The following is a 19310-nucleotide window of genomic DNA, read 5'->3' as shown; positions in this document are numbered from 1 at the left end:
CGGGGAGTGTGGCCTGATCCATGGCTTGTCGCAAGTGATTTTTTGTCCAAAAATGCTCTATTGTGTGGTGTCATTACGATTATTTATCTGCTCCCGATTGAGATGGAGAGTCCCCGAACTCAAATTGTAAATATCTAACATGTTTTTTGTTAACAACTTTTTATTAAATTTTCTTCTGGGAACAGTAGTAAAAAACAAAAAGCAACTGTGCAAATTAAATATCAAACATGTTTGATATTTACAACCCTTGATCGGGCTGCCTCTGATGTGATACCCGCGATAGCCAATGAGAGCAAGCAGGTGTCACCTACCAGATGTTGTGTGCTTCTATAGCTGAAACTTGACAGCCACAAACATGCCATGAAAGCAGAGAACATCACCCATATTCTTTTCTATACTTTGTTTTTCACTGTGAAACAGAACGCGCACCAGGAGAGCCAGCTGACCATGTTGATTTTCCTGTATTTGTTTTTCTTCTCAAGTCACGTTTGATCTCGCGAGTGTCAATGAGATCTCGTGTCACTGTAAAAATCATTCCTACAATCATCAAGTGTGTGGTCTGCTCGAATCATCTAGTGTGCGCGTTCAGAGGATTATAAGGCTAAAAATCGGTTGAACTGACTTCATGTCTGTGGTCTCCCATGGTTTTAAAATCAGTTAAGATTTGAAAATCGTCTAGCGTGCGGCTAGCCTAAGAAGATTTCTAGCAAGTGTCCATAATCAAAAATAGCACTTCCTCCAGTTAAAAAGTCCATCCTCTGTTGTCCTCTAATATCAAAATCCACCAATATATTTGTTTAGAATTGATTTGGACTGTTTTCTCTTGTAAACAGTGGTTGATATGTGCATATTTCTCTCCTGATTCAGATGAGTTATTTTAGCCAGTTAAAAATGTCTTAATGATGAATTTGTTTCTTACAAATACAGTTTTTCACTTCACAGGGCGTTAATTGATGGACTAGAGTCATGTGAATTACTACTTGTGATGTTTTTATCAGCTGTTTGGTCTCTCATTCTGACGGCACCCATTCACTACAAATGATTCATCCATTTTCACTATTCCTTTAATCTCACTGCTCTCTAGGTGAAATAATTGAGGTATTAAGGAGATTTTGCATACAAGTAGATGATATGAGTCAAGCACTGTCATCTTACAGGTTATATATATATATATATATATATATATATATATACATAAATACAGCTTTAATTTCTTTCCACATTTAAACAGCTGAACTGAGAGTGTGTAATTACACGTAGAGCCCATCATGGATCTCCCAGTGTAAAGATCAGGAGCAAAAGAAATGGGGTGCCAACAAAATGCCATCTCTTTCCTGGAGATAAAAATACTCTCCTTATCAAACCCAAGCGACAGGCTGTAAAAGGCTGTTTGGAAAGGCAGCGAGGGGAACTTATGCAGTTGCTTTAATACACATCTGCATACTGGAGATACACAATAACAAACCTCAAAGGACCCGCTACTACTGAGTTAATGTGTTCTAAAATAGCTGGTTGCCATACCAACGGCGATGTGTAGCGTCTGTGACAGCGAGATGAGGTGTGTGATTTCTCCTGTGGAAGTCCCAAAGTTGGTGTGATTCTGGGAGACATGACAAATCTAAAATATCACCTATTACACATGCAGAATTCATCATCTATCATGATCTGGAGCAAATAAATAGCTTGTTTGGCGATGCATGCTTCTAAAAGATAATCAATAGAAGTGCAGGTTATGCATTCTGATCAAACAAAGGAAGATACGGGCTTGATGTTGACACACGAACGAGACAAAAGATCATTCAAAGTCTTCAGTTCCTCCGGCTTTTATTTAAGCAGCCTGGAAAATGCAGAGCAGAAATGAAGGAGGCTTGTACGGATATTACCACGGTCTCATGAAACCCAAATCAGACGGCTAATTTCAGATAAAGGTCTTGACTTATTTCCATCACTGAAATCTTGCACAGCACGCCTGGATTGTTTTGGTTCAGTTCATTATTGAGAAATATGTTTTAGAAATGGCTGCTAAAATAGTCTGGCAGTACTGCTTCATGATGGGCTGGGATTTTACAAGAAACAAGACATTAATGTCTGATACCATAAGGAAGAATGGTCATAAACTGTTTGGTATAGAAATTGTGCATATGGCACAGTAAACACAAATATTTCATGCATAATGGGCCCTTTAAAGAGGCAATCAGTCCCTGTTGACTCTTTCTGTTACTCAAATAAAAAACTTTGAACTTTGTAACTTCATGTCAACTAATTCTCATTAATTTGCAACTACATGTCTAGTAACTCTCAGAGTAGACTGTTAGGGTAGGTTTAGGTTTAGTAGAATAAGTTCACATACTTTCACATATACTTGCAAAGTTTCTCATAGTCAGTATTTGTGGACCTATCAAAATTCATGAAAATTCATTTTCAGTCTGTCAATAAATGTGGCATGTGTGTCAGAAAATATACCAATCTTGTGCAGTCCAACTTTGAGGTACAACTATGTTTTAATTGATCATGGCCATAATTCCTGTGAGTGGAGTTGTGAAAGTAACTAGAAGTTAACTGAATTTGCATGGTCACAACATGAGCTGGCTTAAAAACTGGCACAGACCAGATTTTTTAATAAACATATAATGTTTAAGTGACATGGTCATATTTCAAATCAGTGTAATAGTTGCCTATTCCATGTAAAACTGAGGGTCTAGCTGTGGTAATCACCAGCAGGTCACAGATGGCATTTGACCAAAGATCCTCTTTCTCGTATTTAAATAAAATATAAATCTGGTCCTGTGGTACATTTACATAGTTTGGGATTTTGGGGAATAACTAAACACAAAGCTGAATACAAAGTTATCTTAGGGCAAAAGCCTGCATTTTCAACGAGTTTTATTCATAGAGCAGAGAAAAGGTGTGAAGGGAATTCACACATTTCTGAGACCAGCAGGAAATGAGGAATTATATTCAACAAAAAGATGGGCACTCACAACTCACTGCAGCAATAATCCAGCTCACTTTGTATTCAGCACTGTTAATCTAATTTGATATTCCAATGAGAAACAAAAAGCCAAAACTCTCATCCTAATTTGAACTGGGTGTGTGTAACAGGTTGACTAAGAAAACTTCAGGTCAAGAGATGTTAATTGCTCTCATTTAACTGCATCCTATTACTTAGCCTGCACAACTGTCTTTGAATTTCAATTAGTCGTTTTGTATTTTTGCCTAATTACAGGTCATCATTAGCCACATAATGGCTACAAAACCATCTTGATTATGTTAGACAACATCTGGTTCATAAATAAAGTTTTCTTTTGGTCCTTAAATGGCTTTCATGGTGCAATTTTCTTTCCTGTGTTGTTGTATTTCCTGTTGAAACAGGAAGTCAGGGTGTAGCATGCAGTCAATAGCTTTTAGTCTATGGTGCAGCTGAGCATTAGGACAAACAACACCAACATCAAAAAACACTTTTTCTGGCTTGTATCACTAATGTTTCAAAATCAATCATTTCAAACAATTGATGATTGCGAAATTAATGTATGTGTGAATGAGAACAACTAACAAAACATGATTTGCTGCCTGCTATTGATAGTAAAAGCATTCTCGTTCAGAGCATTTTTATAGCAAATAGTACAACTTTTTGTACAATACAATGCTCTCTAGAATGCATAAAAGATCAGTTGTGATTACATTTTTTGTCAGTTCATTCAGAAGAGTGAGAACTGAACATTTTAAATATGTTTTTCTACTGTAGCTGCATATAAATGCTTTAAAATGCTTAAAAGCTAACATGGACAAAACCTGATTTTTGATTTCAAGGTCACACTGCAGAACTTTGGTTATGTTAGAAACAAAGTAGCAATTACGTTAATAAAACTAAAACTCCCATTTCTTCCTACAACTTTTTAAATGTTTTTGATAGAAGACCCTTACGTTCACCAAGACTGAATTTATTTGTTCAAAAATACAGTAATATAGTGTGATTTAAAATAACTGTTTTCTGTTTTAATATATTTTAAAAAATAAAGCTGAATTTTCATCCTCATTAGTCTTCAGTGTCACATGATCCTTCAGAAATCATTCTAACATGCTGATCTGCTGCTCGAGAAACATTTCTGATTATTATCAGTGTTGAAAACAGTTGTGCTGCTTCATATATTTGTGGAAACCATGATGCCTTTTTTCTTCAGTTCAAAAGAACAGCATTTATTTTGAAATTACAGACCCTCAGTAGTGTTTAACATCTCTATTAAATTCTCCTTCTTAATGTGCTGAACAGCGAACAAATCAGTTGCATTGCCTTTCAAGAATATAGTGGAGGGACGAAAGTCTGGGGTCTGGCTCTCAGATAATAGCATTTCATGTAAAGATGAGAGAAAGCACTTTGGTTCTTAATCTAACTGTCTATATATGTCTCAGTTTCTCTTTACCACAGGAGACTTTGATCTTTCCCACATTAGAATGCATCATGTACATCAACACACTTTGGCTTCTCTGTGGCGGAGATACTTCTTTCACATATGCCTCTCAAGTGCCAGGTTCTTTCTAAAAAGGTAAATTCACATACATTTTGCTGTTAATCCACACAGTCAATAAATTTCTCTGAATCTAACTACAGCAAAAAAAAAATCTCCTTATGGATACATATGGTACATTTACATGTACAAAAAGATAGAATAAACAATCAAGTGGCTTTATAGTTTACAGATATTACAGAAAATATTGGAAATGTTCAAGTTTTTCTTTTTCCCCCACTACATTTAATTGTGTTACTTAGTTACTTTTTATGGAAAGTAATGCGTTACGTTACTTTTGCGCTACTTTTGTGCTACTTTTTAAATATGAGCAGGGCTTGATTGTTTGTGTTTAATATAAGAAGTTGTATTTATAGCGAATGTAAAAGCCCTTTCACACCAAAAAGTGGAATGAATAAACCTCAGGTTGAAGGAAAAGTAAATTCACGTCTGTACAGTAGAACGCAGGAGAAGTTTCAACAGTTTTCAGCAATAAAAAAAAAACAATGAAGCACAATTGTTAGTTTATCTAAAGTCATTTTTGCTTATTAGTACGGTTGAACTGGATCATCAAAGGTCAACTGCAAAGACATTGGTTAATAAAATGTAAAAAAAAAAAAGCATATTTAATTATTGCAGGTTTGAGTCATATTCTGAGTTTGCATTTCACTGTTTTAATTCATTTTGAGGAATGCTAAATCTGTTTTTTGCGAGTGAGATGAATTAATACATGTTGACATTTAGTGTAAAACTAACACAACGCCTCTGTACTTCCAATTTCTCCCAACATGGGGACAGGAGACTTGTCAGTCAATAAATGGGAAAACTAAGTAACTGGCATTACTTTTTTGAAAAAGTAACTCAGATATTTTCTTGTAAATTAAAAGTAATGCGTTACTTTACTAGTTACTTGAAAAAAAAGTAATCTGATTACATAACTCGCGTTACTTGTAATGCGTTACCCCCAACACTGGTCATAGATACACCATCTTGCTGAAAAAAAGCATATTTTTCAACTGACTGCCATTCAAAGGTAGCTATTTATTCTAACAAAATAAAACTTTTTATAAGCAACATATAAATCCTGAGTAAATGTGCATTAGCTGCACAGCTGCCAATGAGATAAATAGGAAAGCCTTCTTCTTAAAACAGGTGAAATTCTAATTTTATCTCCAAATACAATCCAGTCTTATGAGGCACGATCCTTTGTCTCTATACTTGTTCAGAACTGGCTCTTTTTTATTGCTTATTACCTTCTAGCCCGTTATTCATCTGCCATTCAAGCACACACACTTGATCTGTGGCGTTTTTTGCACTGAATATGCTTAGTGTTTTCCTCTGCTTTTTTCTCTCACGTCCCTCTTTCATCATCAAAACCCGACCTGCGACTCATAATTAATGTGAGGTCCAATTTCCTGAAGATTAAAGGCGAAACAATTAAAAGCAGCGGAGAAAGGAGGTGGAAATGGAGGAAGAATTGCAGATAGAAGCTTTTGTTTGCTTGTGTGGAGAACAGCACTGAGGTGGTTTTGAAATGTTATGCCCAAAGAGCCATGATTGGCCACAAGAAATGAGAACGAATCCAAGGCTCGAGGAGGCACGAGAGACGAGAGAGTTTTTGGTTGGAAAAATGTCAATTTACTTTTGTTACCTCTCAAAAATATGTGCAAATGGTTGATTGGCACTCTTAATGCACATTTTAAGTCTTCACACCTCTGTAATGATCTGCTCTGTTTGCTTTAGAGGGGTCTACAAAGTAATGCATCAACAATATATTATCAATACCGTATTACAAACTTAATGCACTATATTAGCTTCTATACCATACAGTAACACATTAAGACCAAAAACCATATGGCTACAATAAGTCACAATATTTGATGTGTTATTAACAGCCGGATCACAAATGATGCAGAAATTTAATATTGATGTTTGTACAAATCTCTGACTCGAGCACGAGCAGTTGTAATAGCAATCTTAGAGGTAGAGAGAAAATGCGCGTTGAGTGTCTTGTGGACAGAAGGTTGGCTCTTGCAATAGACACTGCATAAATGTGCTTTAGGAGAGCTTAAGCCATTGAAAACAGATTGGTGTCCGGGCTGGTGAGAGCGCTGGGATTGTCTGGGAAATGAACACAGACACCTCACATACCTTCACTTTTGCTGTCTCTCCATTTAATTATACACGGACATTTACATCCACTGCAACATGCACTCCCAGAAATAAAGGTACAAAAGCTGTCACTGGGGCGGTACCTTTTCAAAAGGTACACTTTTGTACCTATTAGGTTCTAATATGTACACTTTAACTACTAATATGTACCTTTAAGGTACCAAAATGTACCTCTTTTGAAAAGGTACCGCCCCAGTGACAGCTTTTGTACCTTTATTTCTGAGAGTGTGTAATAGACCTCATTATGGTGGGGGGTCGTCTAGTACTTAAAGTTAGCTTCCTGCCATCTGCAGATGGTGCTCATGCAAGGAGAGTTAAAGTACACTAATTGCAATCCTTGCGGGATGTTCAGCAGCCCACTGCTGGGCAAAGCTTGTTTCAAATATTTCAAGAATATATCGCTGAAAAGTTGTGGCGCTTTCCATAAATAGGGTATGAAATAGGAGCTAGAAACATTTTTTTTTAAAAGTCTGATTTATGTACTTTTTCAACAAAGTTTCAAAGTTAAGAAAGTGCTTAACCTAAAATGTTGTTTTTCAGCCTCAGGGTCAAACTAAATGTTACTAAACTAATAGATCTAATGGGACATTTCATGTAATGTGTGGTACCATGATGGTGTTTTGCATTTATGTGCATGACACTGTGCACCTTCTTGTGATGAACTTTAATTCATCATGTGGTTCTCTCTTTACCACCTGATTTTAGTAATATAACATTATTACAGTTAATGTAATACACATTTGTAAATTTAAGATAAATCTGTATATTTTTAAATGTTGTCACCATATTTTTTTTACAGTAAGCTCTGCCTACCACATGCCATTTTTACTGTATTTTTTCCCCAACCCCGTTTCTCCATAAAGCCTTTCTGAAAAAAATAACGGCAGCCTTAACTACATGTTAGTACATGTTTGATAGTTAATGCATTAATTAACATTTATGGGTAACATTTATGTTCTCTTTTCCCTTTCACAGCAGGGTGAGTTTAAAGGGAAAAGAGAACAACACAAAACAGACAAGATCAATCATAAGGCTGAAGATGTCAAAAACTCAAATTGTGATAACATTTTTTAAATTCATGGTAACACTTTATTTTATGCTGTCCTTGTTACACATGTTACATGTACTTACTATTATAATAACAATAAATTGTGCATAATTAAATGCAAATAACCCTAAGACAAACCCTAACCATATGTGACCCTGGAACACAAAACCAGTCTTAAGTCACTATTTGTAGCAATAGCCAAAAATACATTGTATGGGTCAAAATTATCCATTTTTCTTTTATGCCAAAAATCATTAGGATATTAAGTAAAGATCATGTTCCATGAAGATATTTTGTAAATTTATTACCGTAAATGTATCAAAACTTAATTTTTTGATTAGTAATATGCATTGCTAAGAACTTAATTTGGACAAATTTAAAGGCGATTTTCTCAATATTTAGATTTTTTTGCACCCTCAGATTCCAGATTTTCAGACAGTTGTATCTCAGCTAAATATTGTCCGATCCTAGCAAACCATACATCAATGGAAAGCTTATTTATTCAGCTTTCAGAAGATGTATGAATCTAAATTTCGAAAAATTGACACTGACTGGTTTTGTCATCCAGGGTCACATATAGAAAGTACATGTAGTTAATTAATATTACTCAATACTTATATGTATAATTACACTGTAACAAGAACACCTTAAAATAAAGTGCAACCAAAGCTGCTTGTGAAAGAAAGAAAGAAAAAAAACTACAACTTTGATTCTTCATAGCTTTCTCTTTACCACCTTTTTGGTGATTTGAGTATTTCCTACTCCAGTGAAAATTAACTGCTGATTTTAATTTAAAAAAAACGATACTAATTTTTGTTTTAAGGTAAGTGGTTGCAAACAATTTATTTTAGCTACATTAAAAAAAAAAAAATCAGTGTAACAAAACACCAAATTAATCCCTTTGAATGGAAAGTAGCATATGATCTCTGAAAATGTGTATGAATCTCTCTGTACCTGTGTGTGAATCTCAGATCTTTAAACCCTTGACACGCCCGGGGCAGGCTAGGCAGACATTAAACTTTCAGGTTTACTGATTTTAGATCTTTTTCATCAATGTCATGAAAGCCTCATGTGGTCAGCATCTCTTCTGATGCCTGCAGCGGGATACAGGCTTAACACAGCTTGCGCACGACAACAGCAGCACAGCAAAACTGAATTTCTCTGAGACGTGATAGAAACACACATGCTGACAGTGAATATCCTCACACTTGTTCACACAGCCCCAAAAGTGTACTGCGTTATCCCTTTCAGTTTATTAGACGGTCTATAAGCCTGAAGGAGGCAATTTAGTGTGTTTGCTGGACTTTATGAGTCCAGTTATTCCCTCGAGAAGAGCTTCTTTGAGTCAATCAATGGGAAACATGTTCACGTTCTCCACACACACACACACACACACACATACTTTGAGCTTTGAACAGGGTCCACTGACTCAGAGGTGCTCCAGGGAAATACATGTATTGTGTGTTTCATGTTTGAAAGCCTTGAATCAAGACCAGGGTAATTTTCCGAACAACATTGTCATTTGCATTAATGTAGAGCTCATGTAAATGCCTTTCCTAGCTCACAATTGATTTCAGTACTAAACAATCGCATGAGTTACTGTATTGTATTTTTTTCACCCCATCTAATTCAAGCTCTCATTAAAAGTTGTGTCTGCCTTGGGACTTTCTAAATATGTGATTCTGCTTTTGTAAGACATAACACAGAACAAAAACGTATGGAGAAAAGGGAAAAATGCATGTCTCAACATTTTTACACCAAGGAAACTATCCTCTCACAAGTTTACCCACAATGCACGGTTATAGCTAATGAGGATCGCTAGCTAAGCCTTGAAATCTGTTGATCTCACACATCAGGGTACCTCTCTAATTAAAGAGTTTCTCAGCCAGAAATACTGCGCTCCACGATCAGACTCCATCTGGATGGACCTGCTCTACCAGGGCCAATGACGGGGAAACGAAAAGACTAACAATGCTTTTGAAAAAATGGGCCACAGACGACTGCTTTTGCTAATGTGTCTTTTGCCAACACTGAAACAGCCAACGGAAACAAGCAGGGTGCAAAATTAACACTTGCCAAGCCCCAAATGCGACTAAAAATTGGTTTTGGCGTGTAAATAAAACAGTTAACTTGCCAGTAACCTTATTAGGAAATTCAACATTATATATGCTTTAAATGGAAAGAACAATTTTAAAATGTAAGTTATCACAATGACCTGTGCTGGCTGTCATAAATGTCTTTTAATATATAAAAATATTATATAAAAATAAAAATTGCGTATAAATAATGTATTATATTACACTTTTATTTTAAACTCATTTACACTTTATATAGTTATAAATAATATTAAACACACTGCCATTCAAAAATTTGGGCTGAGTAAGATATTTGCATGTTTCTCTTGTGCTCTTCAAAGTTTCTTTAATAATAATAATAATAATAATAAAGTAATATTGTAATATTGTGAAATATTATTACAATTTAAAATATTTTTTTTCTATTTAAAATGTAATTTACTGCTGTGATCAAAGCTGAATTTTCAGCATCATTACTCCTGTCTTCATTGTCACATGATCTAATATGCTGATTTTCTGTTCAAGAAAAACAGTTGCTATTTTGTGGAATATATTTTGGAAACCATAATACAATCTAAAAGTCAATTTATTGCATCCTTGCTGAATACAAGTATTAATTTATTTATTTTTTTATTCAAATATTCTGTATTTTTATATATTTATATAATAACGGTATATAAAATATTTTCATAAATATATTATATAAAAACATTTATTTATTTATTTATATAAAACATGTATTTGTTGTTTATTTAATTTATTTATTAGTCAAGCCAAGTCACCTTTATTTATATAGTGATTTTAACAATACAGATTGTGTCAAAGCAACTTTACAATGTCAAAATAGAAAAATAGAGTGTCAATAATGTAAAATGACAAGATTAAACACTCAATTTTCAGTTAAAGGCATCTCATTGAATTCAGCGATGTCATCGTCCAGCTCAGTTCAGTTTAAATAGTAATTAATTAGTATTATATACATTTATTATCATTAGCAATAACAGCAAAGTATGCATAATTACAAGCAACTAACCCTAAACCAAACACTGTTCCTAACCCTAACCCCCACAGTAAAATTATTCCGTACTTAAATGTGTAATTACACTGTAACAAGGGCAAATTAAGTGCAACCATAAATATTTTTAATTAATTAAATAATTAATTAATAAATAATGGGTAACACTTTATTGTTACACATGTGTCCTTGTTACACGTTACATGTAGTTACTATTATAATAACAATAAATTATGCATAATTACATGCAAGTAACCCTAAGCAAAACTCTAATCCTAACCCTAACCATATAGTAAGTACATATAGTTAATTAATATTACTCAGTATTTAAATGTATAATTACACTGTAACAAGAACATTTTAAAAGAAAGTGTAACCAAATAATGTTAAATAAGAACAGAAAGGTAACACTTTAGTATAGGGACCAATTCTCACTATTAACTAGTTGCTTATTGTTAACATATTGGCTGTTTATTAGTACTTATAAAGCACATATTCTGCATGACCATATTCTACATCCCTAATCCTACCCAATACCTAAACTTAACAACTACCTTACTAACTATTAATAATCAGCAAATTAGTAGTTTATTGAGGCAAAAGTCATAGATAGTTAATGGTTTGTTAATGGCGAGAATTGGACCTTAAAATGTACCCGAAACTGGCAGGTGTGGCTAATACTTGACCCTGGAAACAAGCCAGCACAGTTCCAGTGAACACACTTTTGAAAACACAGCTGTGATTTGAATTCTACTCACCCAAGAGGTTTCTCTAGTCGGCTGGCTGGCGACCCCACTATTTCGCCCAGTGTGCAGAACATCTGGCCAAGAAAGTCCTAGATGGAGCGGGTAGGATCAAGCAGAAGAGGCAGTAAGAGCTTATCAAATTCAACAAAAACCAACGCTCTGCCCTCTTCTTATAGAAGTGAATTGAAAGGCAAAGACGTACGTCTAGTTCAAGGGGCTTCTGGGAAGGAGCACGGCCATGTTTACAACAGAGCACAGCATGTAACAGAAAGCACAAGACACAAATACAATACCAGCCACACAGACAACAACACATACAATTTAGGGGATGATCAGACCAGAAAAGACAGTGGTGATTAGTAGATATACATGATCGCTTTGCATGCATTAAATGAAATGTGATGACAATCACAGGAATGGGGAGGAACATGAATAAAATATATCCAAATATATTGATTTACTTCTCATTTTTTGCTTCTGCACAAGTAAAAATGCCAGTGGCTTCGAACACTGTATTTAATTTTTAAATAACAATAGTTAGTTTTATTATCCAGAACTTTATCCTGTAGGTTTTAAATGTGGATTCAAACATAAACAGCAAAAATAAGAGAAAATAAGAAATAAGATAACAAAAATAACTGTATATATAATATTACATGAGATCAGTTTCATGACATCAGCCATCAACTGTGGACCCAACTAAAATAAATATTCATGTAAATATATGAAAGTAACAACATCTCAATGACTTTCTCTTCAAAAAGGGGAGTGCACTCCAAAATATATTTGGATATTTTTTTAAAGAAACTGATTTGCATGTTAATGTTTTCATTCATATCATATTGCAGCACTACTTACGTGTTTGGAAAGATCAGGACTTTTAGAGTCAACATCATATCTGAATTAAGTAGGGGAAAAAAACACTGTTATCCAAAGTCTTCAAACACATTGAGCAGCTAATTAAAAGATAAGCCATTAAAAACTAACTTTAAAAGGAAACAAGTACTTTAATAGACAAGTGCACACACACAAAATGTATTTTAAGTAAGCGTGCATAACAACATAAGGGTCAAACGTGCTTGCTGTTGACAGACATGTTTCATAAAGTGCATAAAGTAAAAACTGTCTTTTACTTTCAAAGCAATGTATCTCTGGCTGGATTCACAAAACATTCTTCTTGTTTTCTACCCTAAGAATAAAGTTAAGAATATTTTGTATTCTCAAAAACATTAGGAAACTTCTTAAAAATGTCCTTACCTTTGTTCTTAAGAATGACGTAAAGACAAATATCTGAATTCATGAAAATAATGTTCTTAAATATCATTGTCCTAAAGTTAGGAAAACTTCCAACTTTTCTTGAATCCACAAACGTAAGACATTTAATTAAATTATTGGGTTGTTTCAAATATTAAATATTGCTATATTTAATATTTGAATATTATTCAAATATAATATTCTATATTATAATATAATATAACATTCTATATATAATATTCACTATTACTACTAGAGATGCACACAAGTACTCACAAATGACACCAATGACGGATAATGTAAATAATGATCATACGTCATGGATTTTTAGCCAAAAACTCCAAGGAGCTTGTTTTTAATTTTATAATTAAGATTTGGTAACACTTTAGAATAGGGAACACTTATTTACTATTAACTACGACTTTTCCCTCAATAAATGCTTAATTTGCTGCTTATTAATAGTTAGTAAGGTAGTTGTTAAGTTTAGGTATTGGGTAGGATTAGGGATGTAGAATAAGGTCATGTAGAATAAGGCATTAATATGTGCTTAATTCCAACTAATAAATGGCTAATATTCTAGTAATATGCATGCTAATAAAGTGCTACCTAAGATTTTTTCAATAGAGTTCTGAACTCTCAGTGCTGGACTCTCCTCAAGAATGGCACAACAAAAATAGTGTGCACACTAGTATGTGATTATTACAGTAAAAATACAACCTCTGAGGTGTTTTTCATTGAGTCGATCAGCAAATCTTTGGCAGGACCCCACATCCAAACAGATAATGCAAAGGCCTGACATTTTCTTCTTAAGACAATCTTCATAAAATATTTGAGAACGTCTTAAGAATTTCAGGAATTGTATTTCACATTCTTAAGAAAATGAAGACATTATTAACTTCTTAGAATATGTCTTAAGAATGTTTTTCTTAAGAGTTTCATGAATCCTTGAATTACATGCTTCAACTTTAAGCTAGTGTTTCAAGGTATTTATTTCAAGGTTTATTATTTTGAATGCACTCAAACATAAAACTTCTAAAAAATTTAGATAAAAATTCATAAAAAATGTATTTGGAAAGTTATTGACTTTTGTGACCCACTTTATATCAAGTGTCCTTAACTACTATACTTACATTTAAATTAATCAATCTGTGTACATACAAGTTTTTACACTGTACTTATATTTGAAAATACCGTCCTGTAATTACATCTGTTTCTACATCTACAATTAACACTGTTGACCCTACCTTTACCACTTAAACTTAACCATACCACCAGACCTGTCCCTAACCTTACCCATATCCCACCTCAAGAGCAGCAAAAGTGTTCAGCAATTAAACATGACAACAGATACATTGTACCAAACAATTCATTATTTTATTATCACAGTATTTAAAGACACCTACTGTAAAGTGACACCAACTCATTTCCTAACTAAACAGGCAACAAAACAATCATGCATCAACACTTAGGTTAAAAGCTACCTGGGCTCAAGGCATAAACGTACCTGGGGGCACTTTTTAGCGAGCAGTTTCCAAAAGAAATGAACACTAGAGGCAGTAAAACTCTGACGCCTTTTATTCCTTTTCACACAAATTTACAGAGTTTCGATTAATAAAGTGTAATTTTCACACAATTACTTGAAGAATATCATGTTATGACTTCAAAACATTATTAATATGCTGGGAGATTTGAAAACTGATGCTTTTGAAAGTTAGCATCACACATATCCAGCTTCATATTTATGGGTTTTCATAGATGGTAGGTTTGTTTGGTAGCTCACGGAGTACGGAGATGTACTTAAGAGCTGAGGAGCTCCGGTTCGAATCCTGTGTAACTAGGGTTTGACAAAACAGTTCAAATCTGCATATAAGCAACATAATCTCACAGAAATCCGTGTAATGACCACGGACTTAATTAACCCCCGAATCTGTGATGGCATCATTCCGTGATGGGCTCACAGAAGTGATACCAATGTAAGTCAGTGACCGGCATCAGCCGTGCTCCACGCACGGATCCACTGGTTCAACACTTTAAATAGGAAACCCTTAGCATCAATATGCCGACGCGATAATGGGAAATTTATCGTCATCATTATTGTTCAGAACTGGGTAGGTTTAGGGTAGGGGTGGGTTAGGTGCTCCAGTGAAAGTATAAATTTATATACAAAATATAACTGCATCGGAGTCACTCTTTTTACGTGGTCCGATGCAGCGCTGGTGTTGAACCAGTGAATCCGTGCATGGACCACGGCTGATGCCTTCTGTGAGCCCATCACGGAATTTTCGGCGATTCCGTGATGCCACCACAGATTCGGGGGTTAATTAAGTCCGTGGTCATTACATGGAATTCTGTGAGATCAGGTTGATATAAGCAAGTTCAAATAGCATGGTTGCATCAACAAATGCATTTTTATATCAGTTTTGCATTTGTTAACACTATCGGGTAAGATTAGGGTTGGGTTTGGTGTAGGGCATATTTCCAACACGATACAGCATTCATTTTTAGCGATGGTCCCCGGATATTTGAATTCTGAACCACCACAATATGTACCTGAAGCAACGTAATAAAAACACAGCAATACGTACCTATATCAACATAATAAAAATGTACCAGGGTTTATGTATTGAACCCGTGTTTTAGCGCCACTCAGTGAACATTTCTCTTTGAAACGGAGGCAAAACGTGCAGTAAGGTACATAAAAACGGTCTCGCTAAAAAGTGCCCCCAGGTACGTTTATGCCATGAGATCAGGTTGGTTAAAAGGTTAAGAGTAAGTTAGTAAGAGGGTCAAAGTAAATCATAATAAAATGGGAAATCAGATGCTAAGAATCATTTCATGCATTGGAATATTCCTGTTCAGTGACAGAAGAAACAGGAAGTGGGAGGAGGCGAGAGGGCTTTCCAAAGGAATGGAGGTGTGGATGTGGCACTCCAGGACAGGGATCAAAAGAAAGAACTCACAAATCAAAGCGCAGGCTCTGCTTCTCCTCAAAGAAGTAGTCCAGGATGTACTTCCTGACAAAGTCTGGATTTAGTGTGTTGTCAATCACCTCCGTTCTTCCAAACTAGAAAGTGGATTAGGGACAGCGGAGGGAGAGACGGGGTCAGAGAGAGAGAAAAGAAGGTGAGAAAATGAAAGGTAACAATGAGTAATAGAGGACAAAAAACAAGAATTGGAAAAGTTTGGTACAAAACACTGCAGAGATGAGAATTAAATCTGAAATCACAACTCCTCTCTAATAAAAGACTAGTGTAATCCTCCTGATTTTACTCTCTTTCTTCCTTGTTACCGTCTTTTTCCTTTACTCTCCTGCTGTCCTCCAGAGACTCGTCTAAAGCCGGAGGGTTGGTTTGCTGAGGTGTGCGCTCTTGTGTGAGGACTGGAAAGGTTTAGTGAAACTTTAAGTCCTCAATGGCAGCACTAATTACAGTGGTGTGGCTACTCGACAGCTCTGAAGATTGGTGACAATTATGTCTGCTTAATTAGAGGGGGACTTCAGCTAAACAGAGTGCTATATTCCTCTGAAGCCCAGCTAGGGCCACCTCACTCCATCATTAACCCCTTTTCCCTTTAAAAAAAAGACTAAATAATTGGATAGGTTCCTTCCCTCTTTGTAAAGCTAAATGTGCTACAAACGAATTGAGGCCACCTTTTGACATTTAACTGATCTGAGCCAATGTTTGTTTAGTGGTCTGCATTTCACCTACAGGCATGGGGACTTTTCATGCGATATGTCGACCATAAATTATTCAGTGTCAGAAAAGTTTACATAAATGAATAGACAGCCTGCAAACAGAGTTTGTTTCCATGAACTGATATTTAGATGATAACAACCGACTGATGTAGAGTGTTTGCATTACTCTCTGGATCATAAAGTGTTTTTCACCATTTACAGTGGTTCTCAACCAGGGGGTCAGAACAACTCAAAATGTAATAAATGTCAAGATGTAAATTGAATTCTATTCCTTTTGGCCCCGCAAACCTTTTTTTTTTTTTTACATACAACAAACAGAACCTTTAAACTTAGAATCACAAAATGAATCGTGTTTAATTATGTTAATATATCAACACTTCCAGTTTATGTTGGAAAACAAGCAGTGTTGTCAAAATTACAGCAGAAATATTAGAGGAAATATATTAGCCAAAATGTAGGGTCTTTAATTGGACAGTCAAGAGATGAATAACATTAAGTTAGAGTGATATTATAGCAAATATACAGTAAATTGTCATGTGACTCATGTCTTTAAATATGCAACATATTTTAAATGCTGTTAAAGGGTCAAAAATCTAGTTTTTTTTTTTTTTTTTAAATGCATTCACTGTAATTACATACTTTTTTGAAAAATGTTTTTTGCATAAACAAAAACTTGTTTAATGACCCTAAAACAATTCAACCATTAGGGATTAATACATTTTAAAAATGTAATAGGCTTTTCGGGGACACATTTGAATAAAAATCACATTCTCATATATCTGGAAATAATAATAATAATAATAATAATATGACCATCACATCAATGGCAATAAAAAAGCAATAGTTTCTGTACACAAAATGGGGGGAAAGATATTTAAAAGTAAATAAATAAATAAAAAATACTAGAGTTCAAGCCAAATGCAAAACCTTGTGAAAGTCAGGAGTTCAAATTACTCATGCAACAATTAAGTAACAACTTTAATTGCAGTATCCACAAAGAGCTTTCAACCATCTAATGAATAAAACCTAATTAGCAAACGTGCACTGCACTGCTGTGCTGCTGTGCTGGTAGAAATGAACCTTTCAGGCTGCTCTGTTAATTTCAAATCAACAAGCTAAAAGCCATATAAAGAGAGCCTTAATTATTAGCAATTATTGACAAATGTGTGCAATTGCTATAATCACTCCTCGTCTGAAACAATTCACTCTGTAGACTGGATATTAATGTTATACTCTATGTTTCCTTTTGCATAGAGAAAGAACTAAACGGTCTATGTAGCTTTACAATTACTTTGTCAGGAATGGCAGCAATGAAGCCTCGTAATTAAAATGTTTGTCGACAGAATATGCTAAGCTGTTTCTGCCTTCACTGTGCTCAATGTTCTAAACATTGTGAATTTTATTTCAGCTAAAACTGAAATGAAAACTTGATGAATGATCCCTACACTAAGTTCAGCCCCCTTGATTACTGTAACTAGCTCAGATAAGCTATACAGAACATCCCGTAGGTATAAGTTTAGTTACAATCACTTCTAAAATTAAATTAAGCTTTACAAAACATTAATTGATAGACTGGAGTGGTGTGGATTATTGTGGACTCTCATTCTGAAACAAACTCATCTATATCTTGAACAGCCTGAGGGTGAGTACATTTTCAATATATTTTTATTTTTAGGTGAACTATTTCGCTAAGTCCTCCTTGTGTTATTATTATAAATCAGTGGTTCTCAAACATTTTTACAGCAGCGTACCCCCTGGGGCATTTAACATTCTTCTCTTTCACTTAGACCGCAGTCACACCTTTTCTATTAAAGGACAATATTTACCCCCTTAAATTGATTTACAGGTGCATTTTTTTACCTTTATAGAGGCAAAAATATGTTCTATCCTTATTAATTGTATGTCATGTTTTATGTCATATTCTTAACATTCCGTTGAGTGTATTATTAGTATAATAAATAAAGCAATAAATGATGGCAAATCAAGATGATACTTGTACAAAAAAAAAAAAAAGTTGAGCCAACTTAAAATTTTAAGGCAACCAGCTTCAGCAGATTTTTGAGTTTGCTCAACTTATTTTTGTGGGAGATACTCAATTTTTTTGTTGTATAAACTTAAAATGACAAGTTGAGAAAACTCAAAAATCTGCTGAAGCTGGTCGCCTTAAAATTTTAAGCTGGCTCAACTTTTTTTTTTTTACAGTGTAGATTTAAAAACAAAACCGCCAATAGGTGGCGGCAAGTCAAGGCATCGTGTCATTCATTCATTCACTCAGTAAAGATGCAAAATGCTGTAGTTATGAATGGGTTATTAATCACTGACTCTCCGAATCGTTCAAAGCCGCAGATTCGTTCACTAACGAAACACCGCTGTATGTTGCTTGGAGATGCACACCAGATGATACGGATTATTATTTTGTTGCAAATATAACAAACATGACAATATTCTTTTTAAAATGTAGGCTAAATTCAAAATGTAAAATGTTCACTTAACATTGACCTTTTTTTGTTGAACTGTTGTAAAAATTTGCCATTGTTTGGATATTCAGGGAAATTTGCATTCTTGCTCGTATTTTAAACATGAAAACAATAACTCACGCAGGGTATGTGCTTGAAGAGAGTTTCAATCGATCTCAGTGTACAGTCCGTGTCAATATTTGCTGTTCATGCTATTAAGTGAAAATCTACTTGAAAGATACATTGAACAGCAGCACGATTGCTAAAGCAGCATATTCAGCGGGCATCCTATCACATGTACGCTGCTTGTGTGGATGCAGTCCGTTTTGACTGCAAAAGATGAGG

General features: G+C 34.7%; 1 protein-coding gene across 5 annotated transcripts in view; it reads right to left on the bottom strand.

The window, feature by feature from the left end:
- The window catches only part of cpne5b (copine Vb), a 181157-nt gene that overhangs the window by 105519 nt on the left and 56328 nt on the right, over positions 1–19310 (bottom strand). For 2 of the 5 annotated variants that reach the window (XM_058791229.1, XM_058791230.1), the window contains exons 4-6: positions 15776–15879; positions 12420–12459; positions 11574–11650 (exon numbers count right to left, since the gene is read on the bottom strand). In XM_058791229.1, coding sequence (XP_058647212.1) covers positions 11574–11650; positions 12420–12459; positions 15776–15879 — 221 coding nt within the window. Of the gene's footprint in view, positions 1–3298; positions 3361–11569; positions 11651–11763; positions 11782–12419; positions 12460–15775; positions 15880–19310 lie in introns of those variants that run through there. The other 3 variants (XM_058791228.1, XM_058791231.1, XM_058791232.1) reach the window with 3 other exon arrangements.

This window comes from Onychostoma macrolepis, chromosome 11 (assembly GCF_012432095.1).
Source record: "Onychostoma macrolepis isolate SWU-2019 chromosome 11, ASM1243209v1, whole genome shotgun sequence".
Lineage (NCBI taxonomy): Eukaryota > Metazoa > Chordata > Actinopteri > Cypriniformes > Cyprinidae > Onychostoma > Onychostoma macrolepis.
This window is presented reverse-complemented; position numbering and strand designations above follow the sequence as displayed.